The sequence below is a fragment of the Crinia signifera genome, chromosome 7, assembly GCF_055691185.1.
Source record: "Crinia signifera chromosome 7, ASM5569118v1, whole genome shotgun sequence".
Lineage (NCBI taxonomy): Eukaryota > Metazoa > Chordata > Amphibia > Anura > Myobatrachidae > Crinia > Crinia signifera.
The window spans coordinates 188,345,345-188,359,711 of NC_139223.1; the positions used below are offsets into that span (position 1 = coordinate 188,345,345).

At 39.2% G+C, this 14,367-nt stretch overlaps 1 protein-coding gene across 1 annotated transcript in view; it reads left to right on the top strand.

The window, feature by feature from the left end:
• Positions 1–14,367, top strand: part of TTN (titin) — a 286,949-nt gene that overhangs the window by 103,911 nt on the left and 168,671 nt on the right. The window contains exons 83-102 of the mRNA XM_083155111.1: positions 309–590; positions 1,486–1,764; positions 1,868–2,149; positions 2,680–2,958; positions 4,396–4,683; positions 4,781–5,059; positions 5,186–5,464; positions 5,568–5,846; positions 6,536–6,823; positions 6,921–7,208; positions 8,070–8,360; positions 8,486–8,773; positions 9,232–9,327; positions 9,413–9,695; positions 10,074–10,257; positions 11,681–11,770; positions 11,854–12,121; positions 12,210–12,470; positions 12,904–13,113; positions 14,226–14,303. Coding sequence (XP_083011237.1) covers positions 309–590; positions 1,486–1,764; positions 1,868–2,149; positions 2,680–2,958; positions 4,396–4,683; positions 4,781–5,059; positions 5,186–5,464; positions 5,568–5,846; positions 6,536–6,823; positions 6,921–7,208; positions 8,070–8,360; positions 8,486–8,773; positions 9,232–9,327; positions 9,413–9,695; positions 10,074–10,257; positions 11,681–11,770; positions 11,854–12,121; positions 12,210–12,470; positions 12,904–13,113; positions 14,226–14,303 — 4,872 coding nt within the window. The remainder of the gene's footprint in view (positions 1–308; positions 591–1,485; positions 1,765–1,867; positions 2,150–2,679; positions 2,959–4,395; positions 4,684–4,780; positions 5,060–5,185; positions 5,465–5,567; positions 5,847–6,535; positions 6,824–6,920; positions 7,209–8,069; positions 8,361–8,485; positions 8,774–9,231; positions 9,328–9,412; positions 9,696–10,073; positions 10,258–11,680; positions 11,771–11,853; positions 12,122–12,209; positions 12,471–12,903; positions 13,114–14,225; positions 14,304–14,367) is intronic.

Consider the following 14,367-nt stretch of genomic DNA (forward strand, 5'->3'; position numbering starts at 1 on the left):
CTGCAAAAATAGTCTTCTCTTTTTGTAAAGAAACTACAGGATTTTTTGGGGGGAAAAATCATAAATATACGCTGAAAGATGTTGCTGATCATCTGTCAGTACAGTTGTCAACTGTCCATCAAGTTATTGGAAGTGGATGAAACCAATTAACTTTAGGGATATTGGATCAACGAACAAAATGACTGCCTCTGCTGTGTTTATGTACAGAATGAGATGCTTTAAACGATCAGCATTTTTGCCTATTTCTGAGATGCATTAATGTGTTTATTGCAAATATTTAACCATTTAGTATTTTGTTTTTTCAAAAGAACCTCCACGGTTTGTCAAGAAGTTGGAGTCTTTGAAGGTCATTAAACATGGAGATTCTGACAGGTTTGAATGCAAAATCAGTGGATCACCTGAAATAAGAGTCTTATGGTTCAAAAATGATGCAGAGATTCAACATGGTAGCAAATATGCAATGTCTTTTGTCGACTCTGTGGCAGTGCTGGAGATAACTAATGCCACCATCGAAGACAGCGGAGACTACACCTGTGAAGCTCACAATGATGCTGGTAGTGCAAGTTGTAGTGCTTCACTAAAAGTGAAAGGTAAAGATAACAGTTGTATTTATAGCAATGTGCAAAAAAGCGATTATTTTTAGTTGAGAGTATAGTATCAAGCAGACAGTTCTGTGATTGTTTCATTCAAATTAGAACAGCATTTTCATTACATAATATACATGTAGCAAATTATAATGTTTAGGGCACCAAGATGGGTGCACTGCGTATGAGGGTACAAATCTATCAAGAAGGTGTAACCAGCCCCAGAGCTTTTTTTATTATAAAAAAAGATCCAATATTCTGAAAAAAATTTTTATTGTAAACATCTACACTGTTTCAGGTCCTTCAGCCCGGTTAGTGTCTTTGTGGCCTATTAAATTGCTGAAATAGACTAGTTTAGATATACAAGATTTAGGAAGGAGAGTTAAAATACACTAGCTACAGTATGACAGTAGAAGAAATTCCAGAAAAAAAGGCGTTCATACCAAATAATGTTGGGTACCATTAGAAAAAAAGCACTACATGCCCCAAGAATGTCCTAGTCTCCGTCATTGACAGTGCAACATACATGAAGAGGCTACAATATTTACAACAGGCTGTATTCTTTCAAGGACTCGCATAACCATGATCATTTGAGTACCATAACAGAAAAAAAATCTTATTTTGGCCCTATAATCTTTGGACCCATTGTCTTTTCATTAAAGTTCTTCAAATTTGGCACGGACAAAATCTTCTTACAACTCTCATATACTGTAACTTATTAACTCTTATAACAAAAATTAAAAAAAATTAAATTCCTGATTTAAATTTTTCTAAACTTTTAGCAGATAATCTTTGTAGTTGCATTTTATTTTTGTAGAAGACAATTTATGATATTAATGTTTTACAAATTTTAAACAGAACATGACATATATATATATATATATTGTCTCTTATGTTATAGAAGCCCCAGTTTTCATCACAATACCAGAACCTGTACTGACATTAAAAGGACTTGATGTAACTCTTAAATGTGAGTTGAAAGGCACTGTTCCATTTGAAGTGTCTTGGTTCAAAGACCGAAGAGAGATTAAAAGCAGCAAGAAATTCAAGCTCATTACAGATAATTACCTGGCCTCCATTCACATTCTTAAAGTAGATGCTGGCGACATTGGTGAATATCAATGCAAAGCATCCAATGAGGTTGGAAGTGACACCTGCTTGTGTTCTATTAAGTTGAAAGGTTAGTAAACGCCTATAATTTTATTCTAGCTATACTTCACCAAAGCAACTCATTATTGTTAATTCTGCATTAGAATCTTCATCAAGTGTTTTTTTGTCTGTAGAACCTCCAAGATTTGTCCAGAAGCTTGAGAACATTACCACTGTGGTCGGAGAACCGTCTCAGCTTCAAGCTGTGGTTGATGGTACTCAGCCTATCACTGTTGCATGGCTGAAAGATAAAGAAGAAGTTGTGAGAGAAAGTGAAAACATCAGCTTGTCATTTGTAGACAACATTGCAACCCTTTACTTTACGGCCACAGGGCCACAGAACACAGGAAAATATACTTGCCAGATCAAAAATGAGGCTGGATCACAGGAATGCTTTGCCAGCTTATCAGTCTTAGGTTAGTATTTCTTTTTAACTAATGCATTTCTATGAACGTGTCTACTTTCTCATAGTTTTCTCATGAAAGTATAATTTCTATTATTGTGGTAGAGTTGTTTTGGGAATCCTACTAGCCCAATTTGTGATCCAGGACACATTTGGGGTGGGATTTATTGCTACAGAATACACATCACACCCTATATTTCGCTGGTCTTCAGATATAAAAAATATATTTAATAAAAGTTACATTTTAATCTGACTCCCTGTAGGATATGGGAAATATTTAAGCAGCAGTCCAAACTAGGAACACTTTATCTTTATCCTTTGCCATCCTATAACATCCAGTCATTCATTTATTTAATTTATTGTTTATTAATTATTTTTTATTAAATTATTAATTTATTAATTTGTTTGACCCAATACATATATAAATAAACTCCTCTAGTAGAAAGAGCACATATGTAGCATCCAACTTGCACTGATTCCAACTGGGGCTGATTCTCTATTTTGTTTCCTAACATGTATTGTTTTATCACCTTTGTATTTTAGAACCAGCAACAATTGTTGAAAAACCACAACCAACCAATGTTACCGCAGGGGATTCCTGCAATCTGGAGTGCACTGTTGGTGGAACACCTGAATTGATAACCACTTGGTTTAAAGATGGAACAGAGCTGACAAGCGATGAAAAATATAAAATTAGCTTCTTTGGCAAAGTTGCTGTCCTGAAAATTCTATCCACTTCTATAGCCGATGGTGGAGAATATGTGTTTGAGGTGAAGAATAATGTTGGCAAGAGCAGCTGTACAGCCATTGTTGATGTCTCAGGTTGGTTTCTTGGTGTGCTTATAAACCAATTCCTTACCATTGTCTTTTAGTCATAACATATAGGCACTTATTCTGGTTGACTTGCAAAGCAGCATATTTTGCAGCTTTGCGAGCCAACCAAACGCCGCCAACACAAACGTCCGCACCCCCATTGCACGCCAGAAATCATTTGATGACCGTTGACCATCAAATGATTTCCTAAGCACTCACAAATCTAAGTTGCTATCTGGTGACACAGGTTTGCAGGGCCCTGCTACATGAACGGGGCTGGCAGCTGACATCTGGTGATGTCAGTTGCCCACCCATGACACCCATGTTATGCCACAATTTAAATGGAAATGCCTAGCATTTTCATGGGAATGCCCATGAAACACTGGGCAATCCCATAGGCGCAACGCGCAGGGGAGCGTGCCAACCAGAATGACCTCCATAGTGCTGTCTTTGAGAAAATAGGCCTGTACCTATTTGTTCAGCAATCAAATCCAATTATATATAATAGTAAGGACTAACCCCCACTTGCAGCAACAAGATTAACTTCTGTACTTATCCTTTGTCATGTTTTGATACCCCATCCCCATATTTCCCCAAATATGCCACTTTTAACACCCCACCATATTTTATATATTATTATTTTTGGGAATGATTTTAAGTTACAGGCAACTACAGATGTAGCCGCCCTCTTCCAACCAGGGGCTGGCGAAATTATCATCAGGGGGCACACGTGCACAAGACGCTTGCATGCCCGCAATGCAATGGAGCTCCCCACCGCCGTCTGCCGCCTCCCCCGCTGCCCCCAATCGCTGTTCCGACCCCCTCTAACCCTGCCCGTCTCCACGGAGATGGCAGGGACCCGCTGCCCAGCCGCCGAGAGACTGGGATGCACGCGCGACCCAATTTAATGGAGTCCCTGGCGCTCCATCTGTAACTAAAAACATAAAAACAGTTTAATGATACACAGAACAAACCATATAAACTCTACAAAGCAATGGTTGACAAAAGGTCGAAGCAAGCAAAAGGTTGTCATGAAAAAAACACAAAATGTTGACATGAGTTTTTATATTTTTTGTTGCCAATGCTAACACATGATGACCTTTTCTTGTGTTGACTTTTTTCATGGCACCATTTTGCTTGTATCGCCCTTTTGTCAATGTGGACATTATACCTGTTGATTTTTTGTTAATGTCGACCTTTTGGTGTCAGCCTATTTACTGTACTGCCTGGAAAAAAAGTGAATTGTCTATGGTCATTTGGTGCAGACATATAATTTATTTAATTATAAACAGAACCTTGTACTTGAATGTGCCATTTTCCTAGTGACCGGTTTGCTGCTATTGCCAGAATAATGTACATACAGTAACATCTTTGGGATATTTCATTCTTTGTTTCCTTCTATCTTCATTTTCATTGCACTTATTTTTTTCTGTATTTATTTATCAGACCGAATCATTCCTCCATCATTCACCAGAAAGCTCAAGGAAACATATGGAGTTCTTGGGTCAACAACCTCTATGGAATGTAAAGTATCAGGATCACCACCCATTGCTGTTTCTTGGTCTTTCAATGGCAAAGAAGTAATCAGTGGGGACAAGTACCAAACAGCCCTCACAGACAACACTTGTTTGTTGAACGTGAGTGATTTAGCACAATCAGATGCTGGGAAATATTCTTGCCATGCTACCAACGTTGCCGGATCTGATGCATGCAGTGCAGTTCTGTCTGTTAAAGGTCAGTTGTCTAAGCCACAGATGGATTCTTTGATTATAATATCATCAACGTGGACACTCCTCTAAATATTTTTGTATTTATTTTTTAATTATTTTAGAGCCACCATCCATCATTGAGAAGCCAGACCCTGTTGAAGCTCTTCCAGGAGCCACAGTTACCTTTGCAAGTGTAATTCGTGGCACTCCACCATTTAAAGTATCTTGGTATAAAGGAAGTGATGAGATTTTGCCAGGAAGCTATAGCAACATTACATTGACAGACACAATGGCAGTACTAGAGCTTTATAATGTCAGTGGCCTACAAAGTGGTGACTATTCATGCCACGTTAGTAACGACGCTGGAAAGGATTCCTGTTCAACTCAACTTTTTGTTCAAGGTTGGCCCATTAAAATATATATATATATATATATGCATAAAATGAAAGAAACACATTAATGTCCCACTACAGTATATATTTTTTTGATAAACACTCATCATTTTGTATCATTGTCATTTTCTACAGAACCTGCTGCATTTGTGAATAAACTGAACAATTATCAGACAGATACCGGCAAACCAATTATTCTTGAGTGTTCATACACTGGAACTCCACCAATAAGTGTAACATGGAAGAAGAATGGTGTTGAGGTGTCTCAGTCTGAAAGATGCAGTATAATAACAACTGACACATCTTGTATACTGGAATATTCTAGCAGCACAAATGATGACGAAGGTGTATATACCTGCCGTGTGGCAAATGCAAGTGGACATGACACCTGTGAAGCAAAGGTGTCAGTATTGGGTAAGTTGCACCGATAGATTCACTATTTAATTGTTTTGCTTAAATGTACTCTCTGTATACTGTATGTACTGTACAGCACTGACTGCTTTGTCTTATCCCATAGAACCACCCTATTTCCTTACACCATTAGAATCAGTGGAGGCCACTGCTGGTGATGCTGCATCATTGCAATGTCAAATTCAAGGCACACCAGAAATTAAAGTTGCTTGGTACAAAGGGGACACTAAACTGCGACCAACTGATACTTGCAAAATACACTTTAAGAACAACGTCGCTACACTTATTTTCACTAAAATGGAACTCCAGGATTCTGGAGAATATATATGTAAAGCCGAAAATCATGTTGGTGAAGCTTCCTCTTCTGCACTTCTAACCGTGACAGGTAAAGATGATCTACTTCATTTAATATTGACCTTTATTTTATCCAGGGCCAGATTAACTACAGTATGGGGTGGATGGAGCTGCAGCTCCAGGCCTCAACATAAAAATTGTCCTATTGTCATGGCAGCATAATGATCACCAGTTGGCCACCCTGTTAGTTTTAAATAATAAGTATGAGAATTTAATTTCTGTTTTCCAAATTATGCAATTTTTGTACTTTCAAATTTTAGGGAGATATTGGGTTATAGGGTATGGGTTATACATGCCTACGTGGCATTAGACTTGCTTCTCCTACAGATGGATCCTTCTTCAGCTAGCTTTCTCTGGATAGCCATGGTGTGCCAAGGCCTATTGTTCTCAGCTGCAATACAATACATAGAACAATACAGCAGGGGATTAGCATAGGATTAATTCTGACAGCTCTGGCTCACTTAATCCTATTAAAGGGCTAGATGAGGATGGCAATCCTCATAATTGAACATTTTCATATCCAGGCCTATGAGGCCCTTAATCCGGTCCTGATTTTATCTTTTAGTGTCAAGGAGACTTGTGTGGTAAGTGCAGGCAGAATATGAGTGCTAATTGTGCTGTTATTCTGTGTAACTTTTGAGAGCTTCCAGCTTTTTTATTTACATCATGAAGTGTCCAGAAACCATTCATCAATCTTTACCGCATCGTGTCTTTCTGCAGAACGCATTCTTCCACCTTCCTTTGCAAGAAAAGTGAAGGACATACAGGAAACTGTTGGCTTACCGGTGTCATTTGAATGTCAAATAGTTGGGTCAGAACCTATTGAGGTTTCTTGGTATAAAGATGGTAAACTATTAAGAGATGACTATAATATTCAAACATCATATATAGATAAAACAGCTACCCTACAAATCTTGCAAACTGACAGACACCTTGTCGGGCAGTACACTTGTACGGCTACCAATTTTGTTGGCACTGCCTCTTCTAATGCCAAACTCATTCTTACAGGTTTGTGTGTTGTCTATTTTTATATTTTACCAAATCTATTGGCTACTTTTCAGTATCGCTAATTCTGGACTTTTTTCCTAATTTTGACACATTTTAGAGGGCAGAAATCCACCATTCTTCGACGTGAAACCTTCACCGGTGGATGTTCCTGTGGGAGACCCTGCAGAGTTTGAGTGTCATGTGACAGGAACACAGCCTATCAAACTGACTTGGACAAAAGAGAACAAAGAAATTAAAACTGGTGGAAACTATAAGGTTACCCAATTGGAGAATACAACAAAGCTTATCATTCTAAAAACCGATAAGGGAGATTCTGGCCAGTATATATGTGCTGCCATCAATGATGTGGGGAAAGATTCTTGCACAGTGAAACTTGGTGTACAAGGTAATTATTTCTTCAGACTGTAGATATATAATGCATGTATTTTTACATGCAAAGCGTTTATAATGATTAGATGTAAAGCTAAAAAAAAACACATGAATTTAATTATATTGAGATTCCGTTGACAGTGTCCCTTGAGCACCATCCAGTCTAATAGATCCAATACTCAGCTGCTTTCAGATACAGGCTACACTGAATATTGTCCTGGCATTAAAAAAGGCCAGAACAAGACCGCACCAAGGATGTATGTGGACAAATCTGTACACTAAGGAGCCAATTCAGACCTGTTCATACAGGTCCGAATTTGGCACCTGTCCAATGGTGTGTTGACTGCTTATGGACATTTGTCATATACCAACGGATGCGTACTCATACACATCTGTACACAACCCTGCAAATCCCCTTGTAAGGTATTTTGCAGTGCATGGGTGGGGGGGGGGGGGGGGCTACCTGCTCGCTGTACACTGAACACTCACAACCCAGTGAGCATTTCTGAATTAGGCCTTATGGCTCAAGCTTACATGTCAAAAGCAATTGTGGTGCTGCAAGATCCTGCAAGACTAGCTAGCCAAAAGCAGAATAGTCTAGGTAGGACTTTTTGCTAGTAATGTAGTACTGTGGCATAAAGGGCCCACCAATAGAATGCAGCAGTAGACAATCTCACAAGTCACCAGTCCACGGTCCTGCTCCACCAATGAAGGGCCATCTAATGGTGTATTAATGTATTTTTCAGATGATTTGTTCTTGATGGGGCCCCACTGGCCGATGCTAAGGCCTTTAGGGCAAAAAAAGTTTCCTTTTTCCCCTTATGGGCCAGTCAAACCCTGGTAGAAAGTAAATAATATCATTGTTTGTTCTCAACAGAACGAAAAGTGCCTCCGTCTTTCACCAAGAAGTTTTCTGAGACTGTGGAAGAGACCGAAGGCAACACAATTAAACTGGAAGGTCGTGTCGCTGGTTCACAACCACTGACTGTTTCATGGTTCCAGAATAATGTGGAAATCCAGCAGTCAGCAAACAATGACATCTCATTCAGGAACAATGTGGTGATTCTTCAGCTTAAAAAATCCAGTATGACAGATGCTGGCCTGTACACCTGTAAGGTGTCAAACGATGCAGGAAGTGCCCTGTGTACTACATCAGTACTTATTAAAGGTGGGTTGTTGTCATTTATAGCAATTTGAATTCTTGCATGAGAACACTCGTCAGTGATCTGGACTATAGATTTTTTTATTTATATTTTTCTTATTTTCTTATTTTTTTTTCTTTTTCTTATTCAGAGCCCAAAAAGCCTCCAGTGTTTGATGAGCCGCTGTCACCTGTGACTGTTGCTGAAGGAGAAGGCTTGCATCTCAGTTGCCATGTAGTGGGATCACAGCCAATCAGAATTCAGTGGCTTAAGGCTGGCCGCGAAGTCAAGTCCTCTAACACTTGCAGCCTCACCTTCGTTAGAGGAACTGCATCTCTAGAACTGAAAGCTGCAGCTAAGGCAGATGCAGGAGAATATGTGTGCAAAGCAACCAACGCAGCAGGAAGCGAGTCCACTGTATCTAAAGTCACAATCAAAGGTACTTAAGCAAAAGAACGAAACAACATAATAAAACAAAGGACTAACTAGTATTTTACAGAAGAAGCCATATGATTGTCAATTAAAGCATTATTAGTCAATGATCAAAAGAATTAGAACACTCATTTTTTGACTCATATTCCCAGTTTGCTTATCAAAGATATTCATTTCTCTATGTCATTATGGTGGAAATAATACATCTACTGTACAGCTGAAGCACACTGTGGAGCTTTCAGTGCCTGTCTCTGTGTTTGTGACATCTGTTACACAGCAAACAGTGCAGAGAGAGGCACACAGAGTGCTCCAGAGTGGCCAAGGTCGCTGCAGGCAACTGGTCCGGTCCAGATTTTACCTAATCGCTTGAACCATTTATAAGTGTCATTACAGCTAAACTGAATGCACTCAAACTAACTTTCTTTGTTTTAATTTTAAATTTGTGTTAATGTTTTCTTTTTTAAGAAAAAGCTGCTGCAGCAGCAGCACCAGCAAAGAAAGCGCCAATTGAAGGAAAACTTTTCTTTGTTTCCGAACCCAACAGTATAAAAGTTATAGAAAGTAAGTGTTACACCAGTAGCAGAATCCACCTCATTGGGCTTCTCTGTATCAGTGTACAGTATATAACATTTATTTATTCCTGCAGAAGGCACAGCAACATTCATTGCCAAAGTGGGCGGTGATCCCATTCCTAATGTGAAGTGGATGAAGGGCAAATGGAGACAGATCAATCATGGCGGACGCATTGTGGTTCAGCAGAAAGGAGATGAAGCGAAACTGGAAATCAAAGATGTCACCAAAACTGACTCTGGACAATATAGATGCGTGGCCTTTAACAAGCATGGCGAGATTGAGAGCAGTGCTGACCTGGGGGTTGAAGAGAGGAAACAAGAGATATTTGAGGGTGACCTCAAAGCGAAACTGAAAAAGTATGAATATATATATACATATATTATATAAAATTAACATTTATTTAAATAGCACACGCATATATACAGGACATGTATCTACTGTATATTCCCTAGTAGTTGGACACACCTACACAGCGGGTTAAAAATTACAATATACTGTAGGTATGAGAAATTGGAGCCACCACAGGAAACCACTTCAATAGAGGTGAGGACATATACACTCCATACACAAGGGTCCTTGGTCAAGATTTTAAATCAAGACCCCAGGGGTGCGGGATATTTATGCTAACACCTACACTAGCTGTGATGTCCATTTTATTATATAAATGATGGCTGCATAATTTGATATGCAGGACTACACATCTTATCATTTCATTATTAAAACACTTTTTTTAGAACCCCAACTAAGAAGAAGTCAGAAGAAGAAGAGAAAGCTATTGATATCATGGAACTCTTGAAAAATGTTGATCCAAAGGAATATGAGAAATATGCCCGTATGTATGGCATTACAGATTTCCGTGGCCTACTTCAAGCCTTTGAGCTGCTGAAAGCTAGCAGAGAAGAGGAAAGCCGCAGAATGGTAAGAAAACCCAGGATTGAATCAGGACTTTCATCTACAGTCACGCACATCATTTATTAGTTTTATCTTGTCATGGTAATTCAACAGTCCATCTCCCATTAGATGACACTGATGAAAGTGTAAAAAATGTTCTCCTCCATCTAGGGGGATACTGGGAACCATGGGTATAGTGGAGCTGTTGAGTCTTGGGAAGAAAACAGTTTGTTTATTTTTGCAATAGTACAGGCTTCTCCTCCATGCTGTTAGAAACTTATCCACAAACCTATCCCGGGTGCAAATGCATTGTGATTGTGATTATATCTGACTGCCAGTGACCCATTAGTGGAAAATAAACACAGTGCATTTCATATGCAATGTGGGTGTATGCGCAGTGCCTGCCCACAGCTGTGGGCACATTGGTTTCTGGCAATTGCAAATAAGAAAGGGTTGGCTGAGCATGACCATATCTGTATGCCTACTATTGGGGATTGCAGGGCTAACTGCTCAAAGTCTTACCTCAAAGTTCTACTACTGACACAGTACAACCATGTGCAGTATCTAATTTTCTTCCATTCCTTTTCGTTTTAATGTAAATCATACAGTAACTGGTTCATGGGATGGAGTTATGTATTTGTCACTTTAGTGTGTATGAATTTTTTTATAGGACTTAAGTTGAAATGCACCAACAAATCGGCTCTATAAAATAAGGAAGAAAAACATTAAAGTGTCCAGAACACCTCTTAAACGTACCATCTTCAACCTTTACCAACCCCTTATGTTCAATGGCAATATCATCTTGTTCCAGAAAACAACATTTTATTTGGTGATGTTGGTACCTTACTAGGTTCTCCCCAAGCTCTAGCACTCATCGGGCAACATTTAATCCACTAAGTGCTTCCCACTCAACAATGCAGGATTTTCCAATATATCACATGCTACAATTTTCACATTTATAATCTAAATTAATTGTAAATTATTTTTACCCCAAAACAAGTACAAATGACATTTACCCTGCTGACAGTGCGCCATGTGGGAGGTAAAAGGGGAGTAGCTAAAAACGTGTGTGCAGGCCTGGTGCAAAGGATGGTGCCTCTAATTAACTTCAACAGATGTGTAGCATTGTAAACCTCCAAAATAACCAAATCCATAATGGTTACAAAAGGCTTGTTGCAGGTGTGAATCAAGCCCCATGTCGAAAAAGAGTAAAAACAGAAAGCATTAGGTTGTTTTTTAACACCTGGTATTTAAAATCTAATTTGCACTGCAATAATAAACAAGCTTGGGAAATCAATTTTTTTTCCAGAATGACATCAATACATTCAATATCAATACGTATAAAATCATACAAATTTGGACATGCATTATCCTATTATAACTAAAATCTCACTTAGTTGCTCAGTTATTATTATGTTTATTTGATTTATAAAATTTTATTGTCTACTAGGAAATTGAATCTGGGGAACAGGCTCGAACCGATGAGCAAGAATTCAATGAGCTTGTCTCTTTTATCCAACAAAGAATGACTCAAGTAGAGGTAAGATTCTGATCAAATTTACTTGTTACTGTAATCTTGTATTAGCTGGAGGAACTGACCAATATCCTGATATTTGTTTCCAGCCTATTAATTTGGTCAAGGACATTCAAGATCAGATCGTACAGACAAAGAAAGAAGCAGTCTTTGAGTGTGAGATCAAAATCAACTACCCTGAAATCAAACTCTCCTGGTACAAAGGAACCGTAAAATTGGAATCAAACGAAAAGTATGACATCAGTATCCAAGAAGATCGTCATTATCTCAGAATCAGGAACTGTCAACTGGAAGATCAGGGAAATTACCGTGTAGTGTGTGGAACACACATCGCTAGTGCCAGATTAACTGTGATCGGTAATTATTTTGCCTATATAAGTTTAATAAAACATTGCATCTTTTTTTAATTCAATGTATTAAAAGAGAGCTCTATGTTTATTTTTAGAACCTATTGTCGAAAAACATCTTGATGAACATGCTCTCAAAGAGGGACACAGTGGCACTCTGGTTTGCGAGTTCTCTATTCCAAACGTAAAATCTGAGTGGTACAAAAATGGCAAAATAATTGAACCTCGTGGAAGGTACAGAACCGAGGTCAATGAGAAGACACATAAACTTATTATCCAAGATGTAAGAACGGAGGACCAGGGACAGTACACCTGCAAGTATGAAAACCTGGAAACTACCGCAGAGCTTATAATTGAAGGTATGTATTCAGATACTAGTGTACAGTATCATAGAGGGAGGTTTATTAAATCTCGGAGAGCGATACATTGGCAAAAAACCAAACAGCTTCGGCGAATTATGACAGTTACAAGCTTTCCAAAGGGTTATCCAATTATGCCTGATGCATTTTTGGTTGTTAAAAATGACCAGATATTGCAATTTCTAACAGAGAGTTGTTATCACGCTATTTAATTAAATGGACAAAAACACATAGGAACATTTGCCTGGGGAACATAAAGCATAATCCCTGATAAGTGCAGGTAACGGGTGATACAGACTCTGGCATCAGGACTAATTGGATAGGCCTTAGCAAACCAATTAACCCCAAGATTTGCTAAATCTCCCACTTAGTTTAATATCCTACATTTTCAAATAACCCATCATCTTATATATTTTTCCTTCTGTGTACACAGCTGAAGCAATTCAGTTCACAAAAACAATTCAGAACATTGTTGTGAGCGAACACGAATCTGCAACCTTTGAGTGTGAGGTGTCTTTCGATGATGCTGTGGTCACATGGTACAAAGGAACAATAGAATTACAAGAGAGTGACAAGTACAGCTTCAGGAGTGAAGGCCGATGGCATTACATGACTATCCACAATGTCACAGCAGAAGATGAAGGTAGACATTTTATTATTACTGAGCCAAGCGGATAATATTATTTGTTATGTTTATAATATTATTGTTATCATTTATTTATAGTCATACCTGATCACACGGCTGCAAATTTGCAGGCTGTGAGATTATCATTAGGCAGAGCATGTGTGTAGCCCATAGTACGTATGTCCGAGTCCACCTGCGATGATATTCTGTAACTTTTTGATTGCTGGCCATTCGCAAGTTGATTGACAGGAAGCGTCTGGGGGTGGTAGCCAGCCATTTTCTGGGAGTGCCAGGGAAAATGCAGGCGTGCCCAGGCATTTTAGAGGAAGGCATCTGATGTCAGTTCCATCCCCAAACAGCCTGTTTCTATCGTAGTCGCCGAGTTAGTCCTGGACTAATTATTTTACAGTGAGTGGCTTGCAAATGGATTTGTAGGGAAGCGTTGATCCGCCAACTTTCCTCAAGCCCTGCTAAGTGATTCGGACGCTTGCACGAGGATTTCACTCTTACTTTGTGGCGTATACCTGATTGCAGGGCAGTGCAAATTAGTAGCACAGCGATCCGGCCTGAATCAAGCTCTAGGTTGCCAGTCTCAATATAGACAGGGCCATCTTTTCCACTGAACTGGGTGGTCTACAGCCTGGGGGCCCCAATAGCATAGGGGCCCCAGAGCAGCCTAAGGCAGGGCAAATAAAAAATGAAAACTAAATTGATGCTTACAGCAATACCACTAGCACTGGCCAGCATGGCCAGCATCCCTCCTCCCCCTGTCCTCCTCCTCCTGCAGCGGTTTCACTTAATGTTGGGTGTGATGTCATCACACACTATATTAACAGTGAGGAGCTTTGATAAAGGTGAGGTTGTGTGTGTAGGAGCCACACTGTAGTGCTTTGATGGGGGCTCATAATGCTGTTAAGATGGCCCTGATTATAGAGTCAAGTCTTACACGTATAACAGACATGTACTGTATCTATAGTGGATCATGGCAGCAGGCACTACAAATTTTGTAAAAACATCACAGCGCCTATAGCTGTTTATACTGTACATTCACATTGCTCTGTCCAATATATTTGTAGTATAGAGATAGCCCAGATGCCTGGAAATGACGCTTTTTTTTTTCAATTTGGCAGGAGTTTATTCAGTAATTGCCAGTCTGGAACCAAGAGGTGAAGCCACAAGCACAGCTGAACTGTATCTGACAACCAAAGGTTTGTATATAGAAGCCTACAAGAAATGGCCCATTTTCTTTTCATAAGAACTGACATCTCTGCT